General features: G+C 42.1%; 1 protein-coding gene across 7 annotated transcripts; it reads right to left on the reverse strand.

The window, feature by feature from the left end:
• Window positions 1–3,470: 3,470 nt before the first annotated feature.
• On the reverse strand, window positions 3,471–18,435 carry LOC118413898 (POU domain, class 2, transcription factor 3-like). 7 transcript variants are annotated; one of them, XM_035817575.1, is made up of 14 exons: window positions 18,289–18,329; window positions 18,062–18,171; window positions 16,079–16,168; window positions 15,412–15,524; window positions 14,654–14,740; window positions 12,900–13,061; window positions 11,981–12,133; window positions 11,376–11,483; window positions 10,747–10,809; window positions 9,982–10,131; window positions 9,158–9,268; window positions 8,684–8,803; window positions 8,051–8,295; window positions 3,471–7,629 (listed from the first exon to the last, which is right to left on the reverse strand). In XM_035817575.1, exons 3-14 carry the CDS (start codon window positions 16,140–16,142, stop codon window positions 6,804–6,806), a joined length of 2,202 nt encoding a protein of 733 aa, XP_035673468.1. In that variant the 5' UTR covers window positions 16,143–16,168; window positions 18,062–18,171; window positions 18,289–18,329; the 3' UTR covers window positions 3,471–6,803. The 7 variants fall into 7 exon arrangements, with proteins under 7 accessions (XP_035673468.1, XP_035673440.1, XP_035673421.1 ...); XM_035817547.1 differs by having other exon boundaries at window positions 18,010–18,171; window positions 18,289–18,308; XM_035817528.1 differs by lacking the exon at window positions 18,062–18,171 and having other exon boundaries at window positions 14,654–14,737; window positions 18,289–18,435.
• Between the last annotated feature and the right edge of the window lie 568 nt (window positions 18,436–19,003).

Here is a 19,003-nt window from a genome sequence, read left to right on the forward strand (position 1 = left end):
CGGATGCCGTTACGACTTTCCCCAGGATTAGAGCTTGTGACAAGGCGGACTTTGCCAGAAGCACAAATGTTGACAGTCCTGGAGGATTATCGTATAGTGACATTTGCCATGCCATAATGTGGTGATGTTCAGCACCAAGGACCTTGTAGTGCGTGTCTCCAAAGATCCTGCAGAATACTGCTTCCCGTGAGAGCATTTGTGTACTTATGCTTGTTTATATTTGTATTAATGTATATTTGTATATTACATTTTGTAACTGACATGGAGTATATAAGCTTAGATGGTACCTAAGTCTTGGTTGTTCTCAGAGACTTCGTGCTAATGTCAATTTAAATTAACATTGTAAAAAGTATGCCTTGTGCAATTTTTGTAATGATATATGTCCCCTAAGGGGAGCAATGGAAACTGAAATGTGGTTCAAAACCATGTGATTATTAGTCATTGTTTGTTTGCTTGTGAGTAAGGCCATTACAGTCTTTTGACACAAAAAAAAGCCATGCCAAAAGTGGGTTGTACAATACCTTCATATCAATAAATACAAGGTAACCTCAGGAAAGTTAACCAGCCATTGGGGTTGTGTGTTTCATCAAGGGATAGGCCACATTGGGTACCTTAATTCATGTAACAGAGCTAGAGGACACATCCAAAGCACTTAGCATCAGAGGGGTATGTCTACCAGAAGTAGCTGTTTGTAATCTCCAAGCAGATCCTACAATGGCATATGATAGTACCAAACTGGCCAAGGAGTGTAGTCAGCCAAAAGGTGTCCATTTGCCTTGCCCGGTAGTGAAACACACTCCTAAGCCGGCTTCACTCCTCTGCCAGCTTTTGATACTATCTTATGCTACCGTAGGATCTGCTTTGAGATTAGCTGTGTGGTGATATGAAGACAATGTTCTGGGTCGTTTTGAAATGATAAAAGAATCAACAATTAATGCCTGGATCCACATTTGTACCTAACTTGAGGCACTCTCAGAAATGATACACACAACCCCTTATCAGAGTAGAAATAGAGAGATGAAGTCATATCAGAACAGCATGTGAAACTTTGGTGAAACATGGACATCCATAGCCAGAGATTTAGGCCATATCAGAGTACAAATGTGGTGAAAAATATACATTAACAGACACAGTTGAGCAAGTAGAAAAGTAGCCTTAAAAAGTTAAATGAGGACATTGATAGCCATGCCAAAACAGTGATATAAGGGTGTAGCAGGCTTTGCCGTGTAGTTTCGCAACATATTATTGTGTAGTGATACAAAGGGCCTTCCGTAATTTTATTTTGTCTCGCTGTAAGAAGGGATACAGAACTACTTAGTTACAACATGGTTGTATATCCTTAACTCACATTGGCTGCAAGAGAAGGCCGGACTACAGCAAGTTTGTTGATGATGTTGATGACCTGCAGTACGTGTTTGTACTTAACGATAAATGTATAAACTATTGGTGTTCTTTATGATTGATTACACAGCATCTGCACCCTTTGGTTGTCATGTTAGGGAGAAATCCGAAGTGCAAATTTTTCTCAGGAGTATTTTTTGAGAAATAAGGGTGCTTGTATGGGTGCTTGAGGGTTGTGGATATGCCTTGGGCATGTACAAATGTCATAAACACTGGTTATGTCAAATACTCCTTTAATAATGAGATATGAAGGGCAAAATGCAAATGTTTATTATTTGTTGGTGATATTTGAAGCAAATGGCTGAAGATAGAGCTGCACTGCAGGGATGTAAAAAGTTATTTTTTACTGCATGCAATATACTTGTAGTAAAGTTTATAAGATCAGAGGTGGTTCTATATGTAAGTAGATAGATGAAGCAGGTATGCTTAAAAAATGTATTCACATTTTGGGGAGCGCTGGAATAGTTTGAAAGGTAGCACTGTCTAACTGTATATGTGTAACTCACTTTCTTATTAACTAATGATGTTTGGTTGTGTTAGTCCCAACCATGTCCATTAAGCAGGGTAGAGCTTTGTAAAGATGACTGTAACATTATTTGTGTACCAGGTCCTACAGGTGACCGTGTGTATGTATGTTTGTTTGTTGGGCGACTCAGAATGTTATGATAGGATCATATGTCATACCATCTTACTGATTTCTGTCACAAAGTATTCACACTAAAAAGCAGCTATTTGAAAAGCAGTCAAATGTCTCGCCACATCCTATACGCCAATCCACACTTGTTAAATGGGGCTGTATTTCTGCGGATAGTTGAAATAGAGGAACGGCATTTCCACTGAAAACACTGCCATTTTGTTTAGCTTTGGTGGAACAGAAGAAGTGGCCCATTTTACTTACAACCTTGACAAATTGTTTGTTTCTTGCCGGGAAGTGTAGCTGGTGAAAGAAGAGTTTTTATATCCACTCATCAGGTTTGCTAATGAAGCTGAATGGATAAGGGTGCAATGGTTGGTCCTTTAAACTCTAACGTTCTCCAGGGTTTGCAATATCTATCACCAAGCATTACAAAAGAAAGTCTACAGTTTGGAGTTTGTTTGCATGCTTACAGTTGGCACTGTGCAGATGGGAGGTTGCCGGGCATGGGATGCAATTGTTCCTACTTGTGTAATTACTTAACAAGTATGTTGAAGAGATTTGACATACTGTTTACCCTTTTTATATGTACAACAATGTATTAAACCAACTGATCCATACAGACTTGTGTTCTTGTTTTTTGTTGGACTTTGAGTTACTGGCATTTCTGGTTAATTTACTTTAAGTCTGCATTTTAGTGGTCAGATTTGTATTTTGAGTGAAAAATTACTGTAAAAAGGGCTACTATATTTCGAATTTCAACCCTAATATTGTTTAAACATGAAGACTTAAACAAAAGTATTTCTATATTATATGTTTGCCTATCAAGAGATCCAATTTTCTCCTCGAATGCTGTAAGGTTTGGATTTCCAAATGGTGCAATATAACTTAGACCACCAGGGGGAGCCAATGCACTGAATTTCTGGGAAGAAAGTTTTGACCCCGTTCTAAGATTCTCTTTCACATCACATCTTAGAACACTGTCATGATCTCTTCATGCAGTTGTCCGTCATCTGAAATTACCATATGCTCTTTCTCTCTCCTTCAGATTTGCATCTCGCAACACAAAGTATTGGTGACCTGGTATGGAAGCAATCACTTTTGTGTGCTTTATAGGGCTTCTTACTTCCTTTTTTACTTTTCACAAAATCTGGACTGATGCAGGCACAGGTTGATTGGGATTGAAGCCCTGACTACGTGATGTAGCGGATTACTAACCATAACACCACAGCACTCTGCTATCAGCGTGAACACATATTCTTGCTATGAGGGACTTACATAGTTATGCCAGACTTGTGGTCTGGACCTGATGTTATTTTGCTTTCATAGGTTTAGGGGTAGATACCAGTACAGAAAATTCAGCATTTACAGTAGGTTCCTTCATCACACAGGCTGAAGCAATGAGGCCAGGCTGAACAGTGCTGAGTGGGTTGGGTTGGGTAACATGGAAAAAATAGAACATTTATTGACTCTAAGATACTAAGCTTCGAAGCCATCTACAGACTGACTGTCCATATCGACAGTATTCTCTATTTCTGGTTTCTGTCATGATATACAATCATCAGACCCATCCCCACATCATTACATTGACACATTATAATATACATGTATATATTTATATATATATAGTTATGTGGTTAAGTGAATAAACATTAAATCATGTATGCCATTGACGTCAGCCTTAAGATTTCCTGTTGCTTGATGTTACGATAACTGCTGAATAACAACAACTGCTGACTGGAATGATCACCCTTTCACAGGGAGGAGAAGTTCATTATACAGTGCATGAACGTTGCCTGTGTGGTGGTTTATACTAGCCTGGGTACCATCTGGACAGTAGTACACTCTTATGTTTGCTTCTGCTATCCGTCTGGGGACCTGCACATTCAAACCGTTTGGTGCTAACGTCAGTTAATGAGCGAAGTAACAAATGGGTTCTAGAGCATTCGTTCGATGTGACAACAGGCCTCCCACAAGCAGACGGAATGCCTGTTCGAACAACCGCTTGAACAGATTCTATAATTCGCTCATGTGTAGGGACCAATCAGCAATGTATTATTATTCATTATCATTATTTAGGGACCAATCAGCATCTGCGTCCAAAATTTGGACAATTCCAGACATTAACGTGGTCCAGGATCCCAGACAGAACAGCAGATAAGCCATATATGCAGTGTATAATGAATGTCAGAGTTAGAAGCGACTGTATATAGTATATAATGAACGCCGGAGCGAACTACTTTCCAGGTGGTACCCAGGCTAGGTTTATACCAGAACCACTGCAAATCAAACTGTGTTGTACAACAATGTGCCTCACAGCAGTGCTCTGATTTTATGCCTATTTTTGTTGGTTGATTAACTAACTTCTTTTACTGTTCTTAACTCTGTTGACATCCACTTTTCATTCATACAATTTTCCTTTGAAGGTCCATTCCTTGCAGTACACCTATGGCACAGCATTCCTTCATCTCCCTTTTGTACTATGATGTTGTAACTACCTGCCAATCGAACAAAATCAAGGCAGACTGCCCATGCACCTTGATTACAACACATTTCACCATTCCATCATTATCAATACATGTAATGTGAAAAGCATACACTTCACAGGCACATTATCAGTGAACAATACGACAAATACAACATTGTTAGACCGCTATATGGATTATCTAATACAAGCCTACCCATTGCAATAATATTACAGAATGTACTAAAATTCATTTAAATGCAGTACAAAAGTTTACTGTATAAAAATAGTACTTGAAGCCAGCATATTGTACACATGTGAGAAGTAACTAAAATATCTACATCCTATAAACAGTTACACAATATAATTTCTACCAAATTGGATTGTACACCAAGGCATGACCGGTTAACATGCAGGTGTACTGTTCCAGTGTCCCTACTCAACAGAATGTGTTTTTCCTCCACTGACTGTCCATTAATTCAGAAAATGCATGGTTTAAAATGACATGGGTGAGACTACGGGTATGGCTTGACTGATCAGGGTTTGCAGAACCCACAGTTTGAGTAGAAACGACCACATCTTCATGCACAATGGACATGAGATACGTAAGGTCATGCATCACTAAAATGGCTCCCTCCTATAAATACATCTATGATACCATAATACTTCCAGATATCTTGATACAAAGCTGAGGGGTTAATTCAGAAAACTGCGGGTAAGAAAATCCTATTGAAAAAACTTGAGAATGAGACTTGAATATTACAGTACACTGATAGCACACATGCCATTGCTCAATACTGAGTATAACAGCATTATACAATCAGCAAAGAAAACCTGACAAACACATCATTTGAAAGTCTCAGGGTGTAAATGTAACTTTATACATGTTTTTTTTTTTTGCTTCAACTGGAATATACAGAATCTATCTATCCGTCAACAAAGTGAAAGTCTGCCTCACGTCTGTCTCTTGGCACCATGTGTTATGGGTTGTGAGGTATCGTTAGCAACACAGTTTTCGCTACTAATATACATAGAACTAACATACATGCTTGACAACAGCTACAAATACTTCACTACAGCTATGTACACAAAATACATACAGTGACTTTAGACTTGGTCTGTGCTCCTTATGACTAGAGACTGCCCATGTTTCTACCCAGAGCTACTTGGTCAAATGTACAATAAATAGTAGGCAAGTTGTCACTGGGGGTCAAGTGGGATAAAGTAAAGCGACTGTGTGTACGGTTTCATTTGAATGTGGGCTTTTGTTCTAACACTTACTGGTATCTGGTTGCAGACAGCTCAGAAACTGTCACATGCTTAGTCAGCTAAATTTACCACTAAATCAATTAGAATTCAAAAGGTGTAAAAGATTCACTGACTTGCATCACAAAAATACTGTAACGTCTTTCCAAGAAGAAAGCTGTTGAATTGAGCCATATGTACTCAATATGCAGGCAAAATATGCCAGGCAAAGTAATCGTGTTGTTCACGAGGGCACAGATTATTCAGCTTTGCCGTTTCGTCCATACCCTGACAACTTCAAAAAGCTTAATATGCGTCTTGTGATCTGCTTCTGTTGAATGAGTCGAGGTTTGTTAAAAAATTTTTGTCTGCATGTGTCTGAAGCTTCTTAACATTACAAGAGGGAGTTGGAGTAAGGAGCATGGTAATATAAACTAGCCTTGATTGCAGTTATTTGTGATATGGGTAGCCACCAGTCCACCACCTATTGCTTGTATAGCACTAGGATACATATTTCATTTCCTTATCATGCCTATTAAAATACATTAATACCGTACACCTAATACAACACCGTTTATAACTGGATACACACAGCACTGATACAATACTGTTGACATTACACTATCCCCCAGAACACCATCTTTTCAACAAGTACAAAATGGTACAAAAAATGTGTACAGGTGAGGGTAGGAGAGGACGCATCTTTGCTCTGACTAGTCTGAGAACAAGTCACCACACAGGTGAATCTGACTGGCTCAACAACACACAGCTTTGCTACTATCGGGCTGAAAACCCATCAGTTGTTCCGGAAAGCCCACATGGTCCACAACTTTGCCTGTATATCTCAGTGCCAAAAAGAAAGTTGATGCATTCAAAGTTCGTGTGGCATTGACATTGCCAACACCACTCTCCTTGCCTTGACTGCCTGTGATTAAAACGGAAGTACGATTGAATTTTGACTGTCGAGACGTATCGAAGGAACAGCATCTCAAATGCCTCCATGTAACTGGTATACAATAAAATACTTATGACGCCGCCAGTTCCTATCCGTACCCTTCACTACTGTGTTTGCGCCAGTGTCTGTGGTTGAGTCTTTGGTGGGCTCTGCTGAATCTGAGTAACTGTGAAGGTGGTGTGGGGAATCCCCACAACTTGAGACCCCAGGGTCGAAATGGCCGATCCCAAGGTTGAAACCGTCGAACCAACGGTGGAGGCCGCGCTTGCCGGGCTAATCGTCGTACCTACTGGAGCGCCGATAGTAGAGACCGTCTGCGAGCCTACTGCCGAATCGATAGTGGACACTGCCTGTGAGCCAGCAATGGCGGAAACTACGTGCGAACCAATCGTAGACCCCAATGGTGACCCAATAGTAGAAACTGCGTGTGAGCCAATAGAGGACCCTACATGTGAGCCAATAGTGGAAACAACATGAGGACTAATGCTGGACCCTATAGGTGAACCCATGGAGGACACGACGTGGGAACCAATGGCGGAGCCTATAGGAGAACCAACTGAGGACACAACTTGGGAGCCAATGGTCGACCCTATAGGTGAACCAATAGTCGACCCCACCTGTACAGCACCTATGGTGGAACCTATCTGTGGGCTAAGCGATCCCAAAGTGGAACCGATGGGAGAACCGATGGTGGATGCTATGGTTGAACCGATAGTGGTGCCAACGGTTGAGTTGGTTGATATGGGTGAGGTGACGATGGTGTCCGCCTGGTTGAGGGAAGACTGGGGGTTGATCCGCTTCTCCTTCTGTCGCCGGTTGCAGAACCAGACCCTGACCACCTCCTTCTCCATGCCGAGCTGTTCCGCTATGATTCCGATCTCCTCGGAGGTGGGTTTGGGATTCTGAATGAACGCTTTTTCCAAAGCAACTCTGCAAGACAAAAGTGCATGAAATGTTACGCCATTCAGTAAAATCTCAAGTCTTAGATATCTTGTCCACATACTGTAATAGAAAAATGTTCGCGGTAAGACTGCCTCACGAAAACTGCGAACATAAAACCATCGCAAAAATTTCTGCATTTACAGTAGTAATGGTGGGATGTAGAGGCCCATTCTAGCACTTACTCAGATCACTGATAATACTGTAAATGCAGAAATGTTCGCGGTGGATTAATGTTCGCGGTTTTCGCGGTGACCACTTCACCGCGAACTAAAAACCACCGCGAACATTATGGTATTAGACTGCAGTCTATGGTGTTACCGCGAACTTAAATCCACCGCGAAAAGTCCCTTTTTCCGCTACCGCGAAATCAAATCCCCGTGAACTTAAATGCTGCATAATCAATCCTCACCTAACATTGGTCTCGATGCTGGTTCTTTTCTTCCGTCTCCTGCCCAGGACCTCGATGCTTCCGTGGGGACTCCCCAGCGCACCAGGGTTGGCCATGCTGGAGTCTGCGTCCTGCAGCCACTTCTCCAACAGGGGCTTCAACTTGCACATGTTCTTGAAGCTCAGGTTGAGGGCCTCGAACCGCGAGATGGTGGTCTGACTAAAATCGTTCCCGTACAGTTTCCCCATGGCAAGACCCACATCTCCCTGAAAGGCAAGCAAAAAGAGTTAACACTAGTTCACCTTTATTCATGGAGTAAACTTTATCCGTTGTATTAAAAAACACGGTTATTAAGGGATATCAAGTTGACAGATGGTGGTGTCAAACTGTAATATGTGGAAATTATTGCCATTTGAAGCTACCCTCTGTGGACTTGATACCCCTAAATACAGTGTTTTTTAATACAACGGATAAAGGCTACTCCATGGATAAAGGTTAAGAAGCGTTACAGCTTTATGCGTACATTCTTGTCTACTAGCTGTCCAGGAAAGTTCTCATTTGTACTTAAATGTTACTTTTTCCACTAACTGCTGAGTCGGACTGTTACAGAAGCACCACACTACACATCTACAGTAAAGAAACACATCCACGTACTTGCGTGAAGCCAAGCTTGATGCGCCTTTGTTTAAACATCTTAGCAAACTGTTCCAACTCCTCCAGCTGACTGGGCTCGTCTCCTGACGGGCCTGAAGACGTCACTGCTGACTTCTGGATCTGAAAGAGAGGTCCATCATTTGGCTATCTTGATAAGTATAAAATTGAACCATACAAACCTTACAGAAGGTAGAAACTTCTAGAATTTGGGCAACCTTTTTTTTTCTATTTACTTAGGATTCACAACAAGGCTCAATGGAGCCACTAAAGTGTTTTGGGAAGAAAGATGTCTGTTAACCCGTGACTTAAACAGTTTCAGATTGTACCCCATAGGGAAGCAAGTCCTTGGAAGCTTATTCCATAGCGATGTAGTTCTAGGAAAGAAGCTCTAAGCATGGAACTTCCTCCTGTTAGGAGGATTATGAGGGAAAAAGGATGCTTTGCTTCTGTGGAAGTGACTTAAGAAATGCTTACCTGTATAGTCTGTATCTGTGGCTGAGTGTGGGTGGTGACAGGTAGCTGGGCTTGCGAGAGCGTCAGCACCTGCTGACCGATCGTGGACACACTGCCCTGCGTGGCGGCCACCTGCAGAATGAATAAAGAGACTCTTTTTTACACAACCATTATTTTCACGGAGGGAGCAAGGGGCCAGTCACTGGCCTAGGCACATAGGCAGGGTAGGCATTATTTTATTCTCACTGACGTTTCAGTGAAAGTGTCACCTTCTTCAGGGTAATTCTGACTGGTGCACATTGTACTGCAGGACAGGTGTCGCTGCTCACAGTTCAGGTGTGTTTACAGACAGCTTGATGCAAATATTTACAATGCGGTCTTTAACAAATGGAGTGTAAAACATCCATAACTGTTGTCAATTAACAGTGAAATTATGTCACAGTTTTGTGTACTTCTTAAGAATACTGTCCCACACATGACTGAGTCTGTCCCCCCTCATCTCGGTTCATAACTGGAGTAGACTTTCTGATCCAAACAGCCTCCTTTATCCAGCGCAGTGGGTGCATATTTTGAGTCTCTTTATTCAGTGACCTGATAAAACTATTGCATGTGAGATCGCATGGCGCAATCGGCAGAGTGTTAGGCTAAGGCCCAAAAGGTCCTGAGTTCGAACCCTGCCACGTCACCAATCTTGTGCCCTTGGGAAAGGCAATTGACACGACTTTCCTCACTTCACTCAAGTGAAAATGAGTACGATTCACCTGGACTCCAGGACGAATAGTGACTTATTAGTCACTAATGGAGATCCTAATTAAAACCAAACCAAACCTAAACTATTCACCGACCTGCAGAATGTTCTGCTGCGGGATCTGCTGCTGCGGTGCCTGCAGGATGGCTGCTCCCTGCTGCGTCTGCACGATGGTGGGCTGGGCGGCCGCCGTGGTGGTCTGCTGTGTGGTGGGCTGGGCCTGCGTCTGGGTCACCTGAGGCGCAATCTTGGACAGACAGGGGAAAATGTGTGGAATGGGTCACCAACATGCAGCTCTGTTTCATGTGCACCTCTAAATGTATTACTGTAAATGTATTTGCGGGGATTTAATTTCGCGATAGCGGGAAAATAGACTGTTTGCGGGGTTTTGAGTTCGCGGTAGCGTCATGTACTGTAGTCATTTACTGCCATAGAAAAATGTTTGCGGTAGTTTTAAGTTCACTGTGAATTGGCAACACGAAAACCGCGAACATAAAACCTCCGCGAACATTTCTGCATTTACTACGTCCACATTTTAGAAACAAAGTGCCTGATGAGACATTGTATAATACTAGACCCACATGAACCTTCCAGAAATGAATATTCAAGTTATATATCAATACATATGCACAAGTTATGCTCTTGAATGATTTTTTTGTTACCTCTTGCACTTTTTGCTGTCTTTCAGTGAGTAAGTTTCAAATCACAATTTACTGTCCCAAAAACTGCCCAGTCGAGCTTCCGACTGGAAATGTGACCCTAACATTTCGCAGGTAAAAATGCCACTGTCCCCGTGAATGAGATCAGAAGGATTGTTGATTATAATAAACTTGGCCTAAGTAACCCTTCATGGCTGACTCACCTGCTGTACTTGTTGAATCCCTGGCATCTGCGGCTGGGCCAGGAAAAACTGACCATTGCCGAGCTGGAATGTGTAAACAGAGTTAGTAACTGAATTAGTGTCTGTTCTTGTAAACTATCGCAACATGTGTCCTCTGTCTTTAATAGTTTCTTCTTCTTGTGGCAGAGCTAAGATGTCACTAGAAAAAAAATGACCTTAATAAGACACCCACATTTCGTGAACATGTCAATAAAGATAACCTTCAACTTCATATACACATAACCACTAGTGCCTTCCCCAACATAAAATAAAACTTCACAGCATTATAGGAATTATAATCTAGAAACTACAAAATGTTTCACAACAAGGTAGGTGACATTATGATTACACAACAGGAGGGTGAAAAGCTAGGCAACATTTTGCTTTTTTCAACACTTTATCACTGACTTCTTCTTCTAGGTAGGTTTTGACACCACCAGTAAGTTAGAACAGAGCTCTATCATAGATGAAACATGCTAGGGGAGTTGGTCGACCAGAAGAATCATTTCGTCACCACATGATTCTTCTGGCCAACCGACTCCCCTAGCGTACTATTGACTCTATTTGTGTAACTTCTGGCCTGGTAGAGGCTAGATGAAACATGCGCTGACCTGTCCAGGCTGGAACAGCACGTACTGCTGCAGGTTCAGGTTCTGCTGCTGCAGCTGCTGCAGCTGGCTCAGGTCTGCAGCTGTCAGCTGGATGGCTGAGGTGGTCGTCTGTGCAGACACAGGGTCAATATCATATAGTCATCAGTAAGGGTGGGTACCGGTAAATTCAGGTCCAGGTCCGCTTCAGGTCCTAAGGGTCTGGACCTGGACCTAATTCAGTACGAGAAGACTAGTGAATGTGGTGTGATGGCAGGGGAGGGTAGAGTTGTGTACCAGTATGAGTAAGAAGGAGGCTAACCTGTGGTGTGACAGCTATCTGTGGATTCTGTACGGTCAAGTATAAGTATGAAGGAAGCTAACCTATGGTGTGACAGCTATCTGTGGGTTCTGTACAGTCAGGAACTGCTGTGGCTGTACCACTGGGAGGGTAGAGCTGTGTACCAGTATGAGTATGAAGGAAGCTAACCTGAGGTGTGACAGCTATCTGTGGGTTCTGTACAGTCAGGAATGGCTGTGGCGGTACCGGGTGTAGAGCTGTGTACCAGTATGAGTATGAAGGAGGCTAACCTGTGGTGTGTACCAGTATGAGTATGAAGGAGGCTAACCTGAGGTGTGACAGCTATCTGTGGGTTCTGTACAGTCAGGAACTGCTGCGGCTGCACAGTCTGCTGCTGCTGCGGTTGCTGCTGGCTGACCTGCGGCTGGATGGCTGCCAGAAGGGTTCCCTGCTGCACCTGCTGCTGCAGAACAAGCTGCGCCTGCGGAACAGTGCACATCTTATTGAACAAAGTCTTCTTCGTTGCACAACCTCCTTTCATTCTTCAATTAAACATTTCGACAACCATCTGCCGTCTTAATCTTCAAAACGAGACAAATACTATCAGTGCTATATGTACTAGACAGAGTTAGTGCAAACAGAACTTATCCTATTGTATTGTGACGTAATTACTTGATATTGGAATGTTCCCGAACGTAGTACGTAAAACATCCTTGCTGGGAGTGCACATCTTACTCCTCTGGACATGCCACGTCAAAGGCCACACAAATCTAATTTGTTGGTTCTCGGATTTTCAGCTGTGTGATGTGTCAGCTAGGACTAGGTAAAAAAATGTTGTGTTTCTTGTTTCCCTACCAACCCCAGAAAAACCCGTGAAGTCACATAGCTAATTTTTACAGTGGACCTGAAAAAATTCAGTAGATCGGATGTTGGACCGATTAGAGAATGAACAGAATATACCGGCACTACGGCTGCACAGGTTCACGTGTTTTGAGGCTTATTGGTCCAAGCCAATAGCAAGAGTGAAGTAGAGGAGATTTGATAGTCATTTTTATCAAGTTTCCACAGTCAAACTCAGTCTAACTTAACAAAGGTAGTTAACGTTGCTTACGTGAAGATAGGATAGTCCACCAAACAGATTTCCGTAGCCATAGCCTTATTGTACATCAAACCTACCAGAAAATAGCCCTTAACTTAAGCTCTCACCCATTAAAAGGTGTGTTAACTAGCAAGAGAAGGCCACATACCTGGTTGAGTAGCTGCTGCTGCTGATGTTGTGTCAGGTGCAGTTGTGACACATTCTGCACCTGTTGCTGCTGGTGTTGTTGTTGTTGGTGCTGGGCTTGTGTTTCTTGCTGCTGCTGGGACTGCTCCAGGTCCTCACCTTTCACTTCCAGATTTAATGATGTCTGCAAAGAAAAAAAAACTATCTGTCACAAAGAGCAAACAGCTCTAATCTAATACTACTGCCATGCTTAACAATGAAAAAGGCATGTAGCGTGAACCAGGAGCTGGGCACTTAGCATCAAACAACAAACATTCAGACGATCAAATCAGACAGATAATGTAAATGCATTTAAGCTTGCGGGGATTTAATTTCGCTGTAGCGGGACAATGGAGTTTTCGCGGTGGTTTTAAGTTTGCGATAGTGCCATAGACTGTAGTCAAAAGCTATAATAGAAAAATGTTTACAGTTGTTTTAAGTTGGCGGTGCAAAAACTGTGAATATAAAACCACCACAAACATTCTTGCATTTACAATACAGTGGAAGCCAGCTATTTGCAATACGCTTAGTCCCAAAAACCGGTTAGTTGCAAAGAATTTTGAAATCCAAAACCATTTCCCATTGGCGCTATTGTTTACAGCACCCCATATTTGCAAAGCCCAAATCGGCTAATCGGGAAAAAAATTCAAGTTACAACGCATGTTAACCCCGAAATATGCCAAACAAATCACCAGAATCAGCAGGAATGAACCAAAATTTTCCCGTATAAAGATATCAGATCGCCAAAAGTATCAAAACTGCCTGTTTTGAGTCCGAAAAGGCCGCGATTTCTATTCAATTTACGTCGCTAGCGCGCGGCCCGGCGGTTGCCGTGGGGAATCATGGGATACTACACATGACGCCGCGTCCGCCATCTTTGTTTTCGTGATGGAAATGTTTTGAAAATGACGCTGTCGGCTGTGGCAAAATTTCAGTGTAATCTGTGGACATCGTAACTGGAAAATTTGTAGATATGAAGATTAACAGTTTATTTATGCGTTAGTCATGAGTATTTTCGCCTAGTACATAAAGTTTGTCTGAAAACCAAGAGCGTTTTCGTCCTACAACGTAGCGATGTTTTTCGTCTGTGTATCACATGTCGACAAATCTTACGTAGTAAGCGCGTGCACTGTACCCTTGATCAGTCCTCTATTAATCAAAACAATTGTTCATTTGGCAAATTTAGAATACGTTTGCATATGTACCTCGTTTTTTTTCGGTAGCTTAACGTGTTTTAGCAGTGTTAATTTCTTTGTTTTCTTCAAGCCGAGACTATGGACGAAACGTAACAGATCTTTTGATGCATCGCGGTTCGTTCTTCGACACTAAAATGTGATAACAATATCACAATTACCGATAAAAGATAAATTTGAAGCTGAAAGTGGTTAATAAGTATATTTGTGGAGTTTAATGAAATTATGGACTTGATTATTTGTGGTAGAAATGATTGTGTTGTATTCTTTGTGTCAATGCGTGCGATGCGTTCACCGATGCCCCCCTCCCCCATCCCCACTCGGGTCATTTCGAGCAACATCTTTTAATCGGGAACGCCGGTTAGTCGGGAAAATTTAGCTGGCAAATGGCCTTCCCTAATAAGCGACTTCTACTGTACTGTGCACAGTTACTTCCTCTCAAGATTGACACATATTGCAATATTGCCAACTACAGCCAATTCAAAGAAACCTATTGCTGCCCAGGTGGTTACAACAATATAGAAAAGTGGTGTATAACTCTGACCTGCTGTGCTGCAGCTTGACTGGCCTCTTGCTGCAGCTGTGCTGCATGTACGTGGGGGTTGATGTACAGGACCTGGGGCTGAGGCTGCGGAAACAGAGAATATCAACATCCTTTCATATGTCTGTAAATAGTTTCATTAGGTTGGTAAATTGTTGGCATCCATCTGTCTCCGATGACAATGGTAGGCAGACAGTTATTACTTGCCGTCTGCCTGGCCTGCACATGAATTTTTAAGGTGAAGGAGAGATGTGCACGTCCTCAGGTTGGTAAATACTCATATAGTAAAGTTCTTCAAACACAACAAAAATAGTACCATCATCAGGGTTAGAATGGGGGGATACAAACTGAGTAATGTTTGGGACGGCATTCTTGCTGCTGCAGCGCCACCTACATTGGCTATAAGTAGCAGCGAGAAGCAGATCCAGCCATTCGAACCCTGATGATGGACAGACAGACATCAAAACGTTGGAAATGAGTACTACTTTGGTTGTGTTTGAAGAACTTTACTACATCCCTTCATATAAGTTTATAACTTCTTTTTCAGACATGCATGGGCCTGGTACTTCAGTGCATCTTCGTTCGTTCGTCCCATAGCCTTTTATCAGCCATAGGGGCAGCACAACAGTGCATCTATCAGTAGTATAACCATGAAAGGACCATATCATACCCAGGATGATGTACCCAGGTTCTCCTGAAAAACAGGGCTTTTTGTCCTGCGAGTATATACCTGGCTAAAGAAATAAAATGAAATGAAATACCTGTTGAGAGCTCTGATGCAGTGCATGCTGGTCCTGTAGTTGTTGACTCAGTCCTGATGTTTGACTAACGAAATCTATCCCATTCACCGACCCGTTGGCTGTGGTACCGTCATCTACGGAATAAAATTTTGGTTAGGCACACACTGGTTTGGAAAACGATAGAAATACTCAAATAGCCTGGACTTGTGTACATAACAAAATTTTAGTGCTACATTTGTACTTTGCAATAGTTACTCTCGGCTTTGAAAACCCATGGAAGCAACATACATTTCACAACTAGAAAGGAAGTCATCATTTTTCAATATAACAGAATTGGAGACTTGGAATCCTTACGACCACATGCTAAGTATCTAATACCAGCTCAAAAAAGAAACAGTCGTGCCTTCATAATCAAGCACCAGAGTAACCAACCTAGGATTGATGTGTTCAAATATTCATACTTTCCCAGAACTATAGTAGAGTTAATTTGTTACCACCAAGCACAGTAGGGGCATCTTCTCCGGATAGTTTTAAAGAACGCTTGCAGATAGATGTGCAAAAGTTAGGTGTGACGGGTCATTTGCTGTAATATAACCAGCTGCTGCCGCGCTGCGTGCCTGCGAAGCTGGTGTGTTACACTGAAGGGCGGTTATACCAGCTATATAGATACAGATCCTGTGTGACATACCCTCAGAATCAGCCCCATCCCTCATCTTCTGCACATCTGAGGAGTCGCCTCCTGCCATCTTCATCAGAGGGTCTGACAAGCCAGCGTTTTCTACAGAAAGATAAAAAAACGATGTAAGCCCATGTGTTTCAAAGGTAAACAAACCTGTCAATACAGCATTGTATGCCAAGTGCACAAGATGTTCTGCTGTTCAGTCTGCATTTAATCATTATCACTGACAACAGGCAACTAACTCTGAAAAGAATGTGTTATTTACTGTTAAAACATAGGATAGTATCAGTAGAAATTGGCCAGGTAGTAACACAGATGAAAGCAAGCACACCCCTCCATGTACCAAACCAGAGGAGACCTTGGGTACCATATCTGCATGACATAGAAGTCCCTGGTCAACCTTGTACTGTAAATGCAAATTTTAAGTTTGCTGGGATTTACTTTTGCGGAAGTGGGAGTATTCGCAGTCGTTTTAAACTGCAAACATAAAACCACAGCAAACATTTCTGCATTTACAGTATTGGCCAATAACTTATGGCATCTCGCTATGATTTAACCTTGCCTTCCAGACTCGCCTGTGGCCATGGCCATGGCAGGGCCTATACCAGGTTTGTATGATTAAATTAGAGATACTAGTAAGTAGTATAAGTTACTATAACATTTGAATGACTGAATGGTAGATTATTATGATGTGAATGTCTTAACTGGTGCACAATTTGTAATAAATTTTGGTGGTCATATTCATGTAACACACCTTTGATTCCTTTTATTGACAAATAGATTGAAATACGTACAAATGTGTTTTCTACATCCTACATTCATTGTAGATGTGAGACTACAAATATCAACCATGAATGACAAAATCAGATTATTGGCAAGGAAAGACGGCCTGCGCAAAAGACATGGTTGCAAATACTGGTGGAACTGATATGCCAAGTTAATTTATATGCCCCAAAATGGTTCATGCCTTTGCTACAAAATGGAGACACGCATCCAACTACATGTAAATATAATACATATAGATATATGAGCAGAAGATGATTCCAATGACATTAATTGGCTGAAGACTCTAAGTAAGGAGTAGTTTTTTTTGTTTTTTTTACTAAGAGTAAGAGCAGTATTGTGCCCCCCTCCCCAGTGACCTATTTTTAAAGAGTTACCTATTAGCATTCCCTGTCATGTACTAAAGCGGTGCATTGGAGAAGAGAGCGTCGCTTCCCAAGCGCACTGCACCGCACACATGGCCACAGTTCTCAATACTCATCGTGCCAAGACTCGGGTTTGATCCCAGAGGTGATATAAACTGTTCACAGACAGACAGCCCGCCCTGGGACCCCAACATGTCGGCAGGGCGGTATGCTCCATACATTTGCCCGTGCACCATAGCCCAGGCCCTGCCAAGAAAGAGGTGTCAAACCCTCCACTTTGATGCCCGCGAGCAAGACCTCTGTAGTGTTATTTGTGGACCTAATTGTTCATTAACATGTGATTTTACTAGGGACGGCTAGATTGCCGCGCCCATTGGGCAAAGTGCGAGTGATTTTCATACGCGTATATTCAAATCGTCCCCGTGTATGACTGTATCACTTAGCACGCGGTCCTTTGTTGTTGTCTACTTCATTTGCATTCAGCGGCTCTCTTGAATTTTGGAAAGCGGTCTGTCGGGCCACGTTCGAGCAAAATCGCACAAGAAGCGCTCCAAAGGCCAGCGAACGGACTATTTTGACGTGTAGGAAGTTGATCTAGAAGGAATCGCTCAATTTTACGGCAAGCATCGACGAGTGGTCTTGACAGATTAAGAATGCAACGGCGTCGGTAAAGCCCTGGCAAGGGGCAGGACGCGAGTGAAAATCAACGCGTTTTTAGGCAAAACATCAGACTCAATGACCAAAATCACCCCTTGCTATAAATTCCAAGAGATCAGTAAACGTTATCCATACCTAGAGAAGGAGAGGAATGCCCAGATTTAGCAGAAATCACCATAATATTTACATTTCTTGGTGACACCTTTGGCGATGTTCGGGGCGGCAATGATCCACATGAATAAGTCCGTCGCAAATCGCATCACAACTCGGGGCAAAATACTCGGTCAAGAACATCAACTCATGATAGAACACACATAGAAACAACATAAATCAAAGATTCTGAACGTAGCAATCAAATAAAGCGCAAATAAATTATGCTAAATTGAAATATGAATATGTAAAACTGGGCCTTACCTTGCTTTTCATCTTTCGACGCTGCCTCCGCCATTTTGAATACCAATTTTCTACCCAGGATGCACTGCGTTAGCATAGCTGGACGGTTGAATGTTGGAGCAGTATAGGGGTAAAGACTTTGAATACTCACATATTCTGCAGCAAAATAATACATTATGGACGCATTTATATTATTTTCACTTTATCAATAAAATATATTGATGTTTTGCATTCAGTTTTGATAAGATTATGTGTCAACAGAAGTTTATGTCTTCTCGATACACTATATCATCCCCTATCAAAATAATCCAAGGTGCCATTGGAAATACAACGCCTGGGAATGATGATTATCATCACATGGCAGGAACAAAGAAAGGCCAAGTCTGTCAAAAATGCCTTCTGAGTAAAAAAGTAAGGAGAATGAAATGCGTATCAATAAGATTCAATAACTGTGTCGCTTCCGTTGACGGTGCGCATCTGATATCAAGTTCGGAATAAGTCTTGCGTTGAACCACCTTGGTTCAACAACCATTTGAAGGAAAAAGGTTTTTCAACCGGCTCCTTGGTTCAGGTGTACTGATGTGTCATGTTCATCGTGAGTCCAGGGAAATGAAACGTTATTAGTTACCGTTGAACCAACAACATTGCTTCAACAGAGACAAGGCGACTAACGTAATACATTGCCACCGACCGTCTATCACATTTCCTAATTAATAAATAAATTGTCACACTGACT

This window comes from Branchiostoma floridae, chromosome 1 (assembly GCF_000003815.2).
Source record: "Branchiostoma floridae strain S238N-H82 chromosome 1, Bfl_VNyyK, whole genome shotgun sequence".
NCBI classification, from domain to species: domain Eukaryota; kingdom Metazoa; phylum Chordata; class Leptocardii; order Amphioxiformes; family Branchiostomatidae; genus Branchiostoma; species Branchiostoma floridae.